Source organism: Acomys minous, assembly GCF_964271855.1.
Source record: "Acomys minous genome assembly, chromosome: 2".
In the NCBI taxonomy this organism is placed as follows: domain Eukaryota; kingdom Metazoa; phylum Chordata; class Mammalia; order Rodentia; family Muridae; genus Acomys; species Acomys minous.
Window position 1 is genome coordinate 20,288,179 of NC_140484.1, and position 18,781 is coordinate 20,306,959.

Consider the following 18,781-nt stretch of genomic DNA (forward strand, 5'->3'; position numbering starts at 1 on the left):
AAGTTTTTAATGCTCACAAACTCAGATTGGGTTTTTTTTGTTTGTTTGGTTGGTTGGTTGATTTTTGGGTTTGGTTTTGTTTTGGTTTGTGGGGAGGGGGAGTTGTTTATTTCAAGGCAAGGTTTCTATAGCCCTGGCTGTCCTGGAACTCAATCTGTAAACCAGGCTGGCCTTCAACTCATGGAGATCTGCCTGCCTCTGCCTCCTGAGTGCCACCACCACTTGGCTTCCCAACACACAAAAAAAAATCTTTTAATAAAACACTTAGTTATAATCCTGCTTCAGGAATGAAAGATGCCAACTGCGTACACCGTCTCCAGCTGCTTTCTCATTTTGTTCCATTCCAGAGTCCTTAGTAGCTAGTTTCTCTGAAAAGGGCAAAATTCCTGCCGCAGTTACTACCAAGCCAGAAGACCCCTGCACAGGGCAGCCAGCAGTGTGGGGGAGCTGGCAGCACAGTTCTTAGCAGAGTCTGTTCCCCAGATGTTATCTAGCTAAGCAGCCTTGGCTCCCAGGCACAGTCACTCCGGCCACTAGGTATTAGAGGACCGAGGACCTACGGTCTTCAGGCTTGGTCTTAGAGGTTACTAGCCAGATGTGACAATTTATCCTAAGCTGTGGGCTAGCTGCCACCCAGTCCACTTGGAGCAAACTACAGGTTCTTTTCCAGAATCAGTCCCTCTCCCTCTGTTCTCCTTGGTGCAGATGCTTATTCCCACGCGGAAGCTGGGCATCCTTCGTGGCACCTTTTCTGTTGATGGGTTTGTCTGTTCAACATCTCAGGCCTGTCTAGAATTGCTCCCAAGTTCCTGTCTCTTTGTGATCTGTTGGGGTTCTCTAAGATAAAATCCTGATTGAGCCCTGTGGCTGAAGATTCTGGTTGACCTGTGGAGAAGAACCAGGAGACAGGGGCTGTGAGACTCTTGTAATAAATAAACAATTAGAAAAAGAAATCTGGGGCCTGGAGAGATGGCTCAGTGGTTAAGACCACTATCTGCTCCTCCAGAGGTCCTGAGTTCAAGTCCCCGAAACCACATGATGGCTCACTACACTCTATAATGTGATCTGATGTCCTCTTCTGGCCTGCAGGTGCACATGCAGATAAAACACTCATACATAAAATAAATCTCTAAAAAAGGAAGAAAGGAAAAGAAAACCTGTATTTTAGTTGAGTGTGGTAGCACATACCTGCAGGAGGATCCCAGATTTCTTCTGTTTTTTATTCGTTTGGGAATTTTTGTTTTGTTTTCCTGGTATTTGTGGCGTGCTCCCTCACTTGTGAATCTATGAAGTACACAGTGTGGCCACAGTGCTTGTTGGTCATTGCTAACTCCTGACTATGTGTACCCCTTCTCGGAGCATACCCATCACTCACTGTGCTAAGGTGTGGGCGGGGCCTCTGTTCACTTGACACACAGGCCTCCAGCCCCTACCTCAGCTGCCTGGTTCAAGCATGGAGTCCTAGAATCACACAGTAGGCCAGGCAACTTTTCTTTCTCAGGAGTTTGGAAGTGAGACCAAGCCTGCCCATTTGGAATGACACTAACTACCAGACTATTTTAGGTCTGGGAAAACCATTTTCCATCACATATTTAAAACCAAAAATTCTAATGTCATACAGCTGAAAGATGTGTTAATTCAGAGGAACAGCAGGGAGGAAATTAAGTTTTCCACAACTAAATCACTACCTTTCTATAAGAGCAGAAAACTTCGTATGTACAGTCAAAATGTGTGGCTAGCGTTACCGTCTCGCCAGCAAGAACGACGCTGCACACACAAACAGGATCCTTCTGCAGTAAAGCTTTAATGCATCTTGAGAGGGAGAGCATAAGCTTACAACAAGTAAAATGGAGACCCCAAACAGCAGAAACCCATCCCTTATATAGCTTCTTTCCCAACTGTCAACTGTCCAGCTACCGGCTCTTCCAACCCCCTCGGAAGCTCCGCCTAGGATGTGTCAGTCCCTGATTGGCTGTTGCTCATCGGGCGAGATGACGCCACGGGAGAGGCAGAGCACAACAAGTGGAAAATCCCTTCGCACACGCGCAGATTAGTTGTATTAGCATGGGACACAGGATGTCAGCGCCATCTTATAATGGCGAATGTGAGCGCGGCTTCTCACATCTCCCCCTTTTCTTGTTATTAAGAAGCAATAAGACACCCAACAGGGAGAGTGGAGACAGAGGTCAAATCCCCAAACAAAATATCAGGCCTGCATACACAACTCTCCCCTAAGCTCTTCACCCGGAGAGGTCATAGCCTGGCCCTGTGCCGTTTTTTCTGGGGGAAGGACACTGGGGCACGCAACCTTCATGCAAGATGACATGCCTCCCTAGAATTAGCTCATATATGCCGCAGAGCCATTCTACTGCAATGCTTCGCTATGCAACTCTCCAGGGCTGCTGAAGCTTACTCACTCTACCTCGTGCAATGAGATGAGACTCTAAGGGTGCAAGAGCTGAGTAGCCAGCGACTTATTGCTTCAGCATGGTTAACCATATATCAGGGGAGGTCCCAGATTCTAAAGCAGCAAGTGCTTGGGTGATAACCACCTTGTCTCTTTTTGTTTGAGCCCTGAGTTTACAGACCAACCATAGGGTCAACACTAATCCACAGCAGATTACAGCTCCAAACAATCCAACCCCAACCCATTCTTTAAAGAAGGAGAAGGCTGAGGATATCCACGACGAGAATCCCTCAGTAAGTGACAGATCCAGCCGTGTGGAATTGACTTGAATGATAGCAGTCCGCAATTCTCTTAAGGTCTGTTCAAACTCCGCTGTCCAATTCTGTAAAATAAACTGAAAGAGACTCTTTGACAGATTAGCTGCTATAGTGAAATTTTCATATTGAACCAAGGTAACACATAGTCCAGGGAGTTTTTGTTATTGGTAGAGAAGAACCTAGGGAAAACCTGGGCATTATACATCACGGGCATTGGGAGTGGAAAGGTTGACATGATTCCCCAACGATATTCTCCCATTGCAGGAATTGTCATCTGCATCATTATGACGAGATGAATCCACGTCCTCATTGTCCGTTCCTTTAGTTGTTTCCACAATTCTCCTAGTAAGTCTTTCAGGTACCCAAAATGGATTGTCTTCATCCTGTGGAAAAACACAAACAGCTCCCCTGGATCTTATAAAAATAGGATCCGGTCCTTTCCATGTGTTACTCAGAACATCTTTCCATTTAACCATTTCTTTTGGTCTATTAGGTTCTGAATAATGTCTTTCTGCCGCAGTATGGCCTTTGTCATCCAGATTTTAAAAATTTAGGGTAAAGAGTGCCATAGAAACGGCCACTCTTGGTACTGAGGGGAGGACACTCTCTACTCCTCCTTTTTGTTTCATTAAATAAGATTTAAGTGTGCGATGTGCACGTTCTACAATCCCTTGTCCTTGAGGGTTGTAGGGAAGGCCAGTCAGATGAGTTACACTCATCTGACGACAGAACTGTTGAAATTTTTGTGAAGTATATGCAGGTCCGTTATCTGTCTTGAGAGTCTTAGGTATTCCCCAAGCACTCCATGCTTCAAGGCAATGCTGTATCACATGAGAGGCCTTTTCACCTGTTAGCGGTGTGGCAAATATAACACCTGAACACGTATCAATAGAAACATGTAGGTATTGAAGTCTACCAAAGGAGGAAACATGTGTAACATCCATTTGCCAGATCTGTAAAGGTCTTATGCCCCGTGGGTTTATCCCTACATGGGGTACGGGCAGAAACTCACAACAATTTTTACATTGAGTCACAATTTCTCTGGCTTCCTTTCTAGTTATAAAAAAGCGGCGGCGGAGAGTTTCAGCCATCACATGGAAGCGCCGATGAAATTCTCTTGCTGCATCTGCCTGTGAGGACAGTGCAATAGCTACAAATCGAGTAGCTTTATCTGCCAAATCATTGCCCCGGGACATTGGACCTGGCAGGCCCGAATGTGCCCTGACATGAGTAATATATATGGGTGTATTTCTATTTTGTAAGGTCAATTGTATTTGTTGAAAAATAGAGGCAACTTTATTAGAGGGTTTAATGACTCCCGTGGCCTCCAATAAATTAACTGCATTAACCACATAATGGGAATCTGATACAATATTTAGAGGCTCAGAAAAGGTTTTTAAAACTTCTAAAACTATCAAACATTCCACCACTTGAGGTGAGGTCTCTTTATAATCTTTAGACACTATCTTATTATTAATCACATAAGCACCAACTCCGGTTTTTGAACCATCTGTATATACTATTATTCCATCCTTAAGTGGAGACTTAACTGTCATTCGTGGAAATACCACAGCCTGGTTTAATGCAAATTGTAAAATAGGATGTTTTGGATAATGATTATACGAACCTTTTCCGGCCAGAAGGAAAATCCAGACTGCAGTTCGTAGGGTGGAGGAGCAGTGGGTGCCACCCTGCGAGATGAATTGAGGGAGGGTTTTTTATTACCCTCTCGTTCATCTAGGTGGTATCTCTCCTCCTCATACCTGACTGCCTCTTCCTCTAATTCGGCTTCTTCCTCCGAATCGGGAGTCTCATTGTCAGAGGTATTAGAGCTTGTAGAGCTATCAATATTCAATGCCTCAAGATCCTTTAAAGGATAAAACCTACTAGGTCCTGAGGGGGGTTGCACTCCTTTTACAGGAGGGTCCTGAGCCTTTTTCTTTTTATGGGCATCCTTTTTCCTGCGCGCACCCAACCTCTCACTACGTTCGGTTTCTGACATGCTATCCTGAACTTCTTCTAGGGTGACCTGTCCTTCATCTACTGCCCTCTTGAAACAAATGAACAAGAGAAGGGCAATTACGGCAGTAAATATTACAGTTAGAATCAGCCCAAAAATTTCAGAAACACGCATACCTCTCCGAACTTACCAACCCTGCAGTTCTGAATCCTCCCTGTAGTCAGGGGGTCTCCAAAGGTGCTGACGATGGTGTGGTCTTCCCGGGTTTCGGCACCAGATGTGGCTAGCGTTACCGTCTCGCCAGCAAGAACGACGCTGCACACACAAACAGGATCCTTCTGCAGTAAAGCTTTAATGCATCTTGAGAGGGAGAGCATAAGCTTACAACAAGTAAAATGGAGACCCCAAACAGCAGAAACCCATCCCTTATATAGCTTCTTTCCCAACTGTCAACTGTCCAGCTACCGGAACCCCCTCGGGAGCTCCGCCTAGGATGTGTCAGTCCCTGATTGGCTGTTGCTCATCGGGCGAGATGACGCCACGGGAGAGGCAGAGCACAACAAGTGGAAAATCCCTTCGCACACGCGCAGATTAGTTGTATTAGCATGGGACACAGGATGTCAGCGCCATCTTATAATGGCGAATGTGAGCGCGGCTTCTCACAAAAATGCTGCGGTTCGTAACGTGGGGTGGCCTGGAAACTGAGTTGCAGCATCATTCATTGGTGTTGGTGACATGATGCATTTACAGTGTTCAGTATACATGTGTGAAAACTAAGGCGACGAGTCTCACGATGCGACATGAAGCGGGCCCTGCCAAGCACCTCATTGTTCAAGTTTGAATTAGCATTTGGCTACTCGTGTGTTAAGAAACCTTCCTCTATTTATGTACAACTGCCAACATTTTCCACAACCCTCACATTTGGCTTCAGAGGCACTAATGGGAAGACTATTTTCAGAGAATGTGGGGTGTGGGTGGGGGCTGGGTGATCTCCTCAGGAGTGGAGGAAAGCATTGGTTCCTAATATTCCGGTTTCTTCTTGTCTCATGGGAGACCTAGATTTCCCTATTTCCCTGGGAGACTGAATTACTCCCCCAGGAAATTGCTTTATTGGGATGCGTATCTGCTCTTCATAATTCACAACTTGGGGCTACTTTAAAGTCTGAATATGGTAGTCCTTGCTTCTAATCCCCACCTGAGCCCAAGGCAGCCTGAGCTCCAGAATCAGTCCTTGCCAAACCCCACCCCACCCTTCAAAGAAGAAGGCAAAGAAAGAATTTAAGTCTGGCACCTGAAGATACATTCCTCTGAAAATCAAGCACGGTGATGGCGGTAGCCTAAGTCTGTAATCCCAGCATTTAGGAAGCAAAGTAAGCCCGGTCCACACAGCGAGTCCCTGGGCCAGTTGAATACCTCAGCAGGTAAAGGTGCTTGCTGTCACATCTGAGGAGCTGCGTTCAATTCCAAGAACCCGCAAGGTAGAGGCAAAGAAGCAACTTCCGCAAGGTCTGACCTCCATAGCTCTATGGCATGCCCCGCCCCTCCCATGTCTCTCAACCAATCAGTCAAGAACAAGTTCCAGGGCTACAGTGTGAGAGGCCCTGTTCTAAACGCAGGCTTCCTTCGTGACTTCCTGGTCATGTTCAGCCTTATTCCCATTTGCTAAGACAGAAGTTACCCCTAGTCAAATAAGGAATATTTGTTTTATATGTGGGAAAGATACTATGGCTGAATTACTTCCTTGATTTCCATAGGAAGACAAACAGGGCTCAGTGGTTAAGAAGAGCATTATCTGCTCTTTCAGAGGTCCTGCGTTCAATTCCCAGCAACCACATAGTGGCTCACAACCATTTATAATGTGATTTGATGCCCTCTTCAGCAGATAAAGCACTTATATATACAATAAATAAATAAATCTTTTTTTTAAAGGAAGAGACAAACAGGCTATGTGCCTAGGATTTGATTTTTTCTTTATCTATGATCATCTAACCCACCCCTTCCTCCATAGTAGCAAAGTAGAATATTAGTGGCAAAATAGATAAGAAGTATAATTTTTAAAAATATTTTTTATCACATATACAATGTGAGCACTCCTGTAGGCCAGAAAAAGGCATCAAATCACATTATAGATGGTTGTGAGCCACTATGTGGTTGCTGGGAATTGAACTCAGGACCTCGGAAGAACAGTCAGTGCTCTTAACCTTTAAGCCATCTCTCCAGCCCATAAGTATAAATTTAAAGTAATAAAATAATCAAAAGGTAGGATGTTAAAGATTTTCGTGTTTGATTCTTTGAGACACTTTTAGATAGGATGTTGTTGCAGAGCCCAGGCTGACCTGGAACTCACTATATATGTAGCCCAGGCTGACCTGGAACTCACTATATATGTAGCCCAGGCTGACCTGGAACTCACTATATATGTAGCCCAGGCTGACCTGGAGCTCACTATGTATGTAGCCCAGGCTGACCTGGAACTCACTATGTATGTAGCCCAGGCTGACCTGGAGCTCACTACCAGGACGGCTATCATCTTAATCCTCTGACCTCTGCCTCTGGAATGCTGGAGTTGCAAGTATGTCCTAGCTTAACAAGGATGTTGTTAACAGCCCAATATCTTTTTTTTTCTCAACACTGAGGGTCGTCAGTTCCAATTAACTTTTTGAGAAATCTGAAATTTTCAAAAACCTAAAGAAATCAAATTTATCCACTCCTCAAATACTTACGAAGTATCTCTTTATATTCTAGGAATATACTCTTCTGCTCTGAGAGCAGGGAAGGCAGACTAGCAACTACCGTGATATGTGGGTGAACTGAAGAATCATAATCTACCTTCTAACTTTCAGAGAGCCCTGGTCCCTGGCCTAGCTTCACCCACAGTGCCCTAAGTACATGATAAGTTTTTTGGGAAGCCCATGTACCAGATCTAACCAGTTCCTGCTGTTTTGTTTCTCTTGAATCCAGACCCCCCCACCCACCCACCCACACACACACAACATACTCAAAACTTAACTCCTGAGAGTGCGGACACTCCTTCCCCAAAGCACAGCTCTCCTCACCTACTGCTCCCCCTAGCAGTCACGGAGTGCAGTGAGCGCGCACCTTTCACTGCGCTCCCACGCCCCCTGCTGGAGCCTTTTGTCTACCCAGCATTTCTTCCTTGGAGTTTTGCAGTAAGCTAACCTGCCTTCTACACCCCTTTACCAATTTCTGACACGAAAACATGATCATACCATTCCAGGGCCTTAAAAGTTTGGATTTACTGACTTGGTGGCTCACAAGATTCAAAAATCTTTAGCACAGCGCACCTTTGAATGGTGGGTGGGCTCCCAGCCAGAGAGCTCTTGTCATCTGTTAGGAGGTCTCCACCGGAGAAGACTGCTGAGACGTGGGTTTAGCCAATAGGAAGTCTTTATTAGCTGGCCAGCTACTATACTGGGTGTTCAGGGTAGCCCAGAGAATTTCTCAGCATGCGCACAAAAACCATATTCTGGGTTGACATACTTCAGCTAACAAGAAGAGTTAGCCTGAAGCAGAACTGCAGAAGCCGAAAACCAAGGTTAGTACATTTAGAGTCTTTCTTGGCTTTAACGGGTTAGGTCTTTTAGTTTTGGCAAGTAGTACTAGCTACACACTTGTGTTTTACAGCCTGAATGGCACATCCATCATGGAGTCAGTTGTGCCAAGGTCTTTGGGCCTACTAAACTCTCGGGACCTGTTACATCAGCCTTATTTTCAAAGAGCCCTTGAATATTCCATCCCCATCTTTTCAGTAAACTTGTCCTTCACAAGAGCCCAAATGACAGTTTTCTTTAAAGCCGTCCTCATCTCTCAGTCACCCTTTCACGTTCATCTCATGGTTTTGTAATGAGCTGCACATATCTCTCTCATGTGGAAACTGAGCCAACCAATGCCCCACTCCCCACCTAGAAAATGCCTCACATATATCTGTAGAGCTCTATCCGAATACCAAAGCCTGGGTAGTTGGGGTTTTTGTTTGCTTTGTTTTTGTTTTTTTCCTCACGGTTCTGGAGGCCCGGAAGTTCAAGATCTCAACTGAACTTCAGAACCCTGTCGTGATTATCAGCTTCACAGTTTCTGCTTACAAGGCACACTGCAGGACAGCAGCGCAGGAGTGCCCTAATATGGCTGAGTAACGGGAGGAGAAATTGATTCTGCAAACCCCATCATCTAGGAGGGTGGAGTTCTCCTGACCTGAAACCTCCTTTTAGGCCTCTCTTCCCCATAACCCTACACCATGGCGTGAGTAAGTCCTCTTTAGTGAATGAGAGAATGACTGGATAGGCTTAGCAGCGTTGCCAGGACTACAAAAGTGCAAAGCACCGACTTCTAACTGCAGCTGGCCTCTGGACAATGGCGGGTATGCAATGGTGCTATGGGAGGAGAACAGAGCCAGCAGGAAGGAGACGCCAGTCCAAGCTCTTTATGCATTCAGTTTTGGAATAATCAGTGATCAGAGATTAAGCACACCGTTTTAAAATGCAGTATTCGTTTCACAGCCTTTGCTGAAAACACTTGCGCTGTTATTTTCAGATAACTTGCTACCAACTTGTTTTATCATGGTGCCAAGTTTTTTTCAACAGCCAGTTTATTAGGAGTGGGAGGTTCTTAGTTGATCCAATCTATTTCTTAGACGAGCCTGACGAACAGATGATCGACTGTCAAACTCGCCTCATGAAATCCATCAGCAAGTGGGAGCCAGCCCCTTCTCTACCTCGCTGGGAAGCCGCCTGGGGCGGCTCCTGTCTGGGTACCCGGAGCCCCGCCCCTATACTCTACTGGCGCGGAGCTTGGAGGTGGGAGGGGGGCCGCCACGTGGAGTGTGGGCGCGATTCTCAGAAGCGCCTGCGCCGTTGCCACAGCGTAGCTCGTGTCGGACCCGTCGCCTAACGTCAGCGGCGCTGCGGGGCTTCATTCTAACGCGGCTGACGCAACGCCGGAGAGCTGGGACGTAGACGGAAGAAAAGGCGGAGGAGAGGGCGGCCCGGGTGTAGAGTGGGCCGGGGCCGAGGCTGGCGGCTAGCAGGTAGGTGACCTGGCAGCACTGGGTGAGGGTGCGCGCGGGGTATGGGGGAGAGTCGGGGCGCAGCCCGGGGCCCAGAGGGGCGTGGACGTGGGGGCCGGCAGCGGGTGGTGGCGGTGCCGGTGCCTAGGTGCACTGAGATGCTCGTGCACTGTTCCCTGTGCCGGGCATAGGTCTCTGGAGATCTTTTGAGTAGGCGGCCAGTCGGAGGCCGGAAGACCCTGCAGCCCCTTGCTCACCCAGGTACGGAATCAGCTTCCAGTACTCCAGCACCGATACACCTGGTGTGTAATGAACGAGTCTCCGGTGCACCCCCACCCCCCACCCCACCCCCCGGCCTGGTCTCTGTGGCTCGCACACTGACATATGGAGCCTGTTCATAGGTGATCCTCCCTGCAGCCAGGGTTACCCCCAAAGTCTCCCTCCTCCCCCCCCCCCCCCAGTGTAATAATTATCCCCTGGCACTGTCAGAGGTGCATTGAGATTTTTCACGACACACGACACACACACACACACACACACACACACACACACACACAGCATTATTCCCCCACCCTCTGAAGCAGAGACATTTATTTATCTTTGGGCTTTTGTCTTTTTGTTAAGTAGTGAACCATGAACTCAGCATGTGTTTTCTGGGTGGTTTGTTGAGACTGAAGTTCACTTCTCTAAGTGAGATAAGACAGAGCTTTCCGTGTAGATGGGTGTAGGCACTTGAGAGTTAAAATACAAAGACCTCTCTCCATAACAGAGTCTGCACAGATACGCATTGGGCTTTTGTATCACTTGTCTGTTTTGCTGTCACAATACAGCAGGTTGAGCAGTCCTTTGCAGTGAAGGGATGGGCTACCTCCCACCCAGAGACAGAGACACAAGAGATACAAGGGAAGACCTAGTGGCTTAACCAATCTCAAACATTCAGAGCTCGCTGCACTTGGACAAGAGATAAACAATCTACGTACATGCGTCTGATCAGATCAGAATCTCTGTTGAGACAGGGCCTTAGGTGGCTCAGGCTGACCTAGAACTGGCAGTGTGCTGAGAATGACTTGAGGTTTCTGATCCTTTTGCCTCTACCTCCCCTAAGTCCTGGGGTCACAGGTGTATGGCCATCATGCTCAGCCACCCATCAGTGGCTCTTTTGACCTTTTTTATCTCGCTGAAGGAAGTAAGACATGGAAAGGTTAAGACTTGTCAGTGCCTTTTAAAAAGACCAAAGAAGACAGATACCTTATCTGTGTACCCAGGCGCTTTCCTTGCCTTGCTTGTCCAAATCCCCCAGCGAGCTCTTGCTGTGTTAACTTCTATTACCCTTGGTTTACAGATGAGGAAATAGAGCTATTGAGGCTTACAAAGTTTAAGTAAACCTCCAAAAGGCATACCCCTGTCGAGGACAGAGCTAACACTTAAACCTAGCTAGTCTAGACTTGTGGTCCCCATCCTGTGTACCATGTGCCAAACCAGAAGCTTATAGCCCATTTGGTGAGAGTTACAATAATACCTGAACCAGCTCACCCGGAGGATCATGTCCGACTTTGGAGTTGCTGGGAGGGTGTTACAAAGGGGACACTAGAATTATGTCCCTATTGGCTCTTTATAGGTACTTTGCAGAACGTGTTTAAATAATTGTTTAGCAGCCTTTAGCGAAGGGATTAATTTGAGCGTTGGACACAGACCATCAGCCCACAGCATGCGTCAGTGTTATACAGACACCGAAGTCAGCAAAGTCAGCACTTAGCTTGTTCAGTTATCTACTTGCTGCCACATGCTCTTCTCTCTCCACTTCTGTGATTTTTGAGCAAGAATACTTCCACTTCTTGCTTTTCTTTGCTGTCCCTGTGTAGACCTGGCTGTCCTGGACTCGCTTTGTAGACCAGGCTGGCCTCGAACTCATGGTCATCTGCCTGCCTCTACCTTCCTGAGTGCTGGGATTATAGTTGTGTGCCACTGTGCCCAGCTCAAATGCTAATTTTTTTGAGGCACACTAAAGAAGAGATTTGGGAAGTGGTTCAATGGGTAAAGTACAAGCATAAAGTCACCCCCACCCCCCACCCCCACCCCCGGTTCAGGGCTCTGGCGGCTCCCATGAAAAGTCTGGGTGTAGTGGTGTGCTTCTGTAACCCCAGAGTGGAGGAAGGAGACAAACAGATGCAAGCTCACTGGCCAGCAAGCTCCAGGTACACTGAGGGACTTAATCTCAAAAAATACAATGGACAGAGATAGAGCCACATACCTAGATCAACCTCTGACCTCCACATTTGCAGGTACCCCTGACCACCAGCACGCACGCACACACACACACACACACACACACACACACACACACACACACACACGGAAAGGATTTGGAATACATCTACCAGTCAGTCAGTGGAACACAAGTTTAAGGGAGGCCACTTGTGAAACAGCAGTGATGACCTTACAGTATTAGCTCTCAATAATGAATGTCTCAACCGTGTGCTTTCAGGAAGGAGTCCCCTACTGTGTTTTCATATGTGTATGTTCATGTGTGTGTAATATTCTTTGTCTAAAACCTTAGGTGTGACCGTGGATGAGAACATTTTCATAACCACCATATCCTCACTACTGAGCACTTACTCACGCTCTCTTTCTCATACATATATACAGCAGTAGAGTAAAATGCCAGCCGGTTGCAAGCATTAACCTCTCTGCCCTCTAGAGATGCAGAAGTTACCTTAGATTCCCGTGGCAGCCGGAAGGAGGACTTTGGCTGTAGCGCCTGGCCTTTCCTCTCTTGTGCCAGCAAGAATCAAGCCGATGTCTTCCTTCCGGTGGGAGATGGTAGCAGGCCGACTTTAAACCCAGAGGGTCATGGTTTCGCTTTAAGAGAAGATGTCGAGGGGGCTTGTAGTGAGTTGCCTAGCATTTCTCATGATCTCCCCTTCAAAACAGTTCTTCCCGCAGGTGTTTGGATTTGTGACTCCATCGCAACATGTTGAGACACATGCATCGCTCGGGGTTCCAGCCTTTCAGCCAGCGTCTTCTGCCCTGGGTCCAGTCCATGGCTGTGCCCAGATCCCGTATGTGCCTTGGATGCGTTTGTGGGAAGGGTGGTGGTCAAACTGTATCGCAGACCAAGTTTAAAGGGGGAGGACGAGGAACTGGCAGAAGTATGTGGGAGGCTGCCTGCTAGTGGGATGCTCCGAATACTTATTTTTGTCGATAATGTGGGTTTTTTTTTTTTAAAGTCATCCCTCCCAAAATGTGTACAAGTTAGTTTGACTCTTCTTGTTGCTGCTGCAATTAAGTATTTAATTTCAACATCTTTACCCTTACTATACTGAGCAATCCCTTATATCCTTTACCCAATTTCAGTGCTTCCCATAGGGTGCAAGCATTAGTACAGTGAAGACAGGCCACCAGACCTATATGTTCGTGTTTAGTTTTTATCGCTATCTGCTCTCCCTTATCCCTAACCCTTGGCCACCACTAATCTCTTCTGTGTTAAATTTTTTTTTTTTCCATTTGAAGAATGCTATGTGAATAGAATCATCTGGTGTGTGACTTGGATTATCTGGGTTGCTTTGCTCCGTTTTTGTTGTTTTGGGTTTTTTGTTTTTTGTTTTTTGTTTTTTTTTTTTCTCTATTAATTCAGCATGATTTCCCCAGAGCCAGATCTGAGTAGTAGTTAATGTGAGAGGGAACCATCATGAATGGTACAGATGTCCTTGGGTTTGCGCATCTTGAGTATGTGAAGAGGGTATGCATAAAGCCATTTGGAACATTCATGTGAAGGGTTTTTTATGAACATGGTTCTTCATTTCTCTGGGATAAATGCCCAAGAGTACAATTATTGGACCATGATAGTTTTACCAGGTACATACTTAGTTGAGGTTTTTTTTTTTAAGATTTATTTATCTACTTTTATTTATCTGTGCGTATGTGTGCCTGCATGAAGTTTGAACTGTGTGCATGCAGGGACTGGAGTTACAGGCAGGTGTGAGCGGCCTAATATGGATGCTGGGAGTTGAACCTGGGTCCACTGAAAGAGCAGTAAGTTAATGCTCTTCACCACTGAGCCATCTCTCCAGCCCGGTGTTTGTAGTTTTGTAGGACTTGCCCAGCTGTTTTTGTAGAGTAGCTAAAGCATTTTACCCTTCCCCTAACAGTACACGACTCATCCACTTCTGCATTTTTACCTTCGGATGTTGGCACTGTTTTATTTTTAACCATTTTGGTACATGGTGTAATGTAATGATACCACATGGTAGCTTTAAATTGCTTGTCACCAGCGACTAGTGATGTCAAATGGCTTTTTTGTGTGCTTGTTTGCTGAATAGTCTCTTTACTGAAATATTTGTAGTGTATGTGTGTTAGTTACACGTGTTGATGCACACAAATGCAGTGGACAGGGGAGGACACCAAATGTCCACTTCTATCACTTTCTGCCTTACTGCCTTGAGACAGGTCTCTCACTGAACCAGAAGCTCATCCTCTAGGGTAGGCTGGCTGGCCAGCAAAGTCTTGGAAATGTGTGATGCTGGGATCATAAGCATTCGCACACAGCCTTGCCCAGAGTTTTACATGGGTTTTGGGGATTTGAACTCGGATCCTTCAATTTTCAGTACAAGTGAGTGCTCTTACACACTGAGCCATCTTCCTTTCCTAGCCTCTGTTTTTATATTTTGCTCATTTTTAATTGGAGCATTTTATTTTTTTCCTGTCAAACCTAGAAAACTCTTTCTGTCTTGTAGGTACTCTTCCTTGGCGAGCTATATGGCTTGCAAATGTTTCCTCCTAGTTCATTGAAGGGCCTTTCATTCTTTTGACAGGGTCTCTCACAGAGGACAGCTTTTTATTTTGATGTGGTCAACCTTAGTGGGTTTTTTTTTTTTTAATGAATTTTCCTTTAGAACCAAGTCCAAATACGAGGGGGGGGGGTGAGGGAAAAAAATATATATATCCTAACATTTTTCTCCTGTCTTATTTTTCCCTAAGTTTTTTTTTTTTATCACTTTTCCCTAAGTTTTAAAATTTTACGTCTAACTTCATGATCTAGTTTGAGTTCATTTTTGCACAGGGTGAGAGTTAGGTCAGTTCCTCTTTTTTAGCATATAGCTGGATACCGGGAATTCTTTTGTTTGTTGTTTGCTTTTTCTTTTGCTTTGTGGGTTTTGTTTTGATTGTTTGTTTTATGGCATGGTTTCTCTGTGCAGCCCTGGTTATCCTGGAAATCACTCTGTAGACAGATCTGGCCTGGAACCTGGAGATCCACCCGCCTCTGCCTCCCAAGTGCTGGGATTAACGGCGTGCGCCACCACCGCCCATCGATATAAGGCATCCTAGTATCGTTTATTGACTGATTGATTCCTTGAGCTAGCTATCTCCTCAATTTATACCAAATCTAAATCTTATGAAACTTCTTTGGAAGATGGTTTCTTATTTCCATCTGAGGCTCTTTCATATATGGAAGAGTATAAGTGTGGGGAACTTGAGGCCTGGAGCCAGCTCCCTGAGTTTGAAAATTAGCTCTGTTGTTCACAAATGAAATAGCTAAGTGACCAAAACCAACATCTCTCCGTGAGGGCTGCTGTTCATGGGTTGGCATTTGGGCCGGGGTTCTGTGTCTGTTGGCTTGCATGCTGACTTGGGTTGCTGTGGTCAGGACTTCCTGCTGGGGTGATGGTTCATCTGAGTTCCAGGTAGTCTCCCTCCCTCAGGCAGGCTATCCACCTACTGATGGGAGAAGCTGCAAAGTACAACCTGGTGATGTTGGTACTTAGGTCCTGGCCTAAGCTTCCTTATTTATGAAACAGGGATAATAACTAAAGTGTAATCATCAGTTTTCACTCATAAAAGGTCTGTAAGATCATGATCATGATGATTGTTGATGTATTTCCTGTTGCTGTGAAAAAATGCCTGAGGAAATCTATACAGGGTAGTCACGTGGTACGTGTGATTAGTGTGCACAGTTCCACTATTTATTAAATATTTATCTATTTACTGGCAGGAAGGATCTCACTGGGTAGCCCAGGCTGGTCTCAAACTTGCTGTGTAGTCCAGGCTGGCCTAGCCTTAGTCTCACCAACTCATGAAACTTCCTTAACCCTCTGAGTACTAAAATTGCCGACTTGTATCTTCTGGCCCAGTTATTCGGCACTTTTATTGCTGATTTATCCACATTTATAAAAAGAGGGACTTTTGACTTTTCTCATTTTTGTAACCAAATTTCTTTTGCAACCTGGAATCCTGGGTTAACTGGGCATGGAAAGCCAAAGAGCAGGCAAGAGATAGGAAGAGCTAGGCTCGGGGCTAGAGAGATGGTGCAGAGGTTAAGAGCACTGACTGCTCTTCCAGAGGCCCTGAGTTCAAATCCTGGCAACCACGTAGTGGCTCACAACCATCTATAATATGATTTGGTGTCCTCTTCAGGCAGGCATGCAGAACACTATACAATAAAATAAATAAATAAATCTTAAAAAAAAAAAAGAAAGAAAGAAAGAAAGAAAAGAAAGGCTTCTGCTGTGGTGAGATACCGGAACCAAAGGAAACTTTTAAGAAGGGTTTATTTTGGCTTATGTTTCCAGAGGCCTTAAATCCTTAAAGGCAGAGAAATCATGGCTTGCTGGCAGCAACAGGGGGCTGGCTGATTACCTCTTATCCATACACAGGAGGCAGAGAGGGAGGACAGGAAGTGGGTGGGATTCTAAGGCCTCAAAGTCCAGTGACATCACTTCCTCCAGCAGAGCCGACTACCTGAAACCACATGGAGGCCTATAGGGGACATTTCCCATTCAAACCACCTCACAAGGTATTCAGAGAAAAAGAGAAGGAAGCAAAAGGCCAGGGAGAGAGACTTACAATCAAGATCTCTTCCTGAAGCGCCTATGGTGGCCTCATTGATTGCTAAACTTCTCCCACTCCAAGGAGAAACTCTAAAGGGCGTGGTGTTCTTTGATGTCTATCCACAGCACAGTGGGAAATGGGCAGCCCTTCCGTACCCACCGCACTACATACGCGCACATAAACGCACTTGTCACTGCCCTGTGAACTTTCTCTAGAGAAACTGATTTTCTTTGGTGCCCTGAAGGTAAGGATTTCTTAGAAATCGAGGAAGAACACCCAGAAGCTTGAGGTTTTCCTACTTAATCAAGACCTTTGCAGTCCATGTGTTAGTCTGCTTTTTGTTTGTTTGTTTGTTTTTTAAGATTATTATTTTAGTTATTATGTATACAGTACTCTGCCTGCATGTACACCTGCACTCCAGAAGGGGGCAGCAGATCTCATTATAGATGGTTATAAGCCACCACGTGGTTGCTGAGACTTGAACCGAGGACCTTTGGAAGAGCAGGCAATGTTTTTAACCTCTGAGCCACCTCTCCAGCCTAGTCTGCTTTTCATCACTGTGACAAAATACTTGAGAAAAATCGACTTGAAATAAGGAAAGAATTACCTCACATTATGGTTTCAGAGGCTGCAGTGCATGGTCACTGTGGCTCATGGGCAGGGTTAGGGTTTGTTTCCCTTTGGCCTGTGGTAAGGCAGTGCCTCAAACACAGGTGCATGACAGAAAAGACTGCTTACCGTGCGGCAGCTGGAAGGCGCAGGGCCAAGGATCATAGTAGGCCCTTCAAGGACACACCACGGTAACCTTACCTTCTTCTACCAGGCCCTACCCCTAAAGATTGCACCACCTTCCAGTATCTCTGTATGCTGGCGACCCAGGCTTGCACCACGTGACCAATGAATGGATTCAAGGTCCAGTCATAACAGTCCCCAATGCAAACCTTAAATAGTAAAATAAACTATAGGACATAAAAAATACCCCTAGCAGACAGGCATGGTAGTATACGGTTATGTTCCCAGCACTCAAAATGCAGAAAGAGGGAGATCAGGAATTCAGAGCCAGCTCTGGTGACCTGGTAGATTTGAGGCTAGCCTGAGCTACTGAGACCCTAACTCAAAAAGAAAAAAAAAAAAAAAAAAGGAATGGTAGGGTCATTCCAGGTGAGGAAGATAAAACGGTTCTGCTCAACAGGAAACTCCTAAGTCCTGAATCCCTTGAAACTCACCTTGAATGCCCCCATTGAACTCACCCAGTTCTTATCTGCTTTTAAACCTTGCTGATAGCTGTGACCCCCTCGTGAACCTTGTGTGCCTTAATCTGCCTCGACCCAGTTCCCTGCAAGCAGAACGACCCTTGGCTGCCTGGCCCTATCAGCTCTGCTGATAGAGACTGTGCAGATCATAAGCCCTCTCCAATGCTAGCTAGCCCAGCTGCTGGGATCTGATTGGTTTCTGCCGTCTCACCACATGGACTGACACACTAGTTTCTAATTGTGCCCCTGAGGTACCCTATCAGGCTGCCACGCCCATACTCCCAAGGCAAGAAGTGCCCTGCAATAGATAGGGGAGACAAACAGCCAGGGGCCCTGGTCCTGACAGCTGCCGAAGGGTCGCGTGATACTTGGCGCTCAGGGCTCTATAAAAGCCACTGATGATCCAGGTCTGACCCCCCCCCCCACACACACCCAGGGGTGTAAGTCTGTCTTTCCACCACCCTGTTAGGCCACACAAGTATACAACTTTCATATTAGGCGCACGTACTCATGCTACTTAGAGTAGTGTCCTGAAGATTGAGGCAGGGCAGCTGTATTCATTAGCCTGGAGAAGGCAAACGGTTCCAGCCGTAAGCACACCAGCGCTTCAGTCCCTGGGATGTCCCATGGTATGGTGGATCCAGTAAGGATGCTACAGCTTCTGTATCCCAGATGGTGCCTCAGTGAACGTCTCTGCCCCGTGCTAGACTGCAAATCTATTGCAAGAAAGCCAGACTATGTTCTTTGAATTTTTGTAACCTGAAACATAGTCACTTGAAGGAGTAGCTATCTATATAACAAAAGAGGGGACTCTGCAGTATGATTATCTGAAATGATCTTTCTAAGATCTGTGTGTGTGCTCTGCATGGTGACCAGCATGTAATCCTAGCATTGGGGGTGCTGAGGCAGGAGGATTGTGAGTTTGAGCCCAGCGTGGGCTACATATTGAGACCCCTGACAAAAAGCAAAACAACAAAGGAATTTAAGGTATTTAAG

At 46.1% G+C, this 18,781-nt stretch overlaps 1 protein-coding gene and 1 long non-coding RNA gene across 4 annotated transcripts in view; one reads left to right on the forward strand and one right to left on the reverse strand.

Annotated features, from left to right (window-relative positions):
* Positions 1-2,287: 2,287 nt before the first annotated feature.
* Positions 2,288-5,139, reverse strand: LOC311592326. The gene is made up of 2 exons (XR_014777382.1): positions 4,875-5,139; positions 2,288-3,107 (listed from the first exon to the last, which is right to left on the reverse strand). It is a non-coding gene; the product is annotated as an uncharacterized lncRNA (long non-coding RNA).
* Positions 5,140-9,508: 4,369 nt separating this feature from the next.
* ALDH18A1 (aldehyde dehydrogenase 18 family member A1) overlaps positions 9,509-18,781 on the forward strand; it is a 34,609-nt gene continuing 25,336 nt past the window's right edge. The window contains exons 1-2 of one of the 3 annotated variants that reach the window (XM_084763658.1): positions 9,509-9,728; positions 12,639-12,766. In XM_084763658.1, the coding sequence (XP_084619784.1) occupies positions 12,679-12,766 (88 nt within the window). In that variant the 5' untranslated portion in view covers positions 9,509-9,728; positions 12,639-12,678. The remainder of the gene's footprint in view (positions 9,729-12,638; positions 12,767-18,781) is intronic. The other 2 variants (XM_084763657.1, XM_084763656.1) reach the window with 2 other exon arrangements.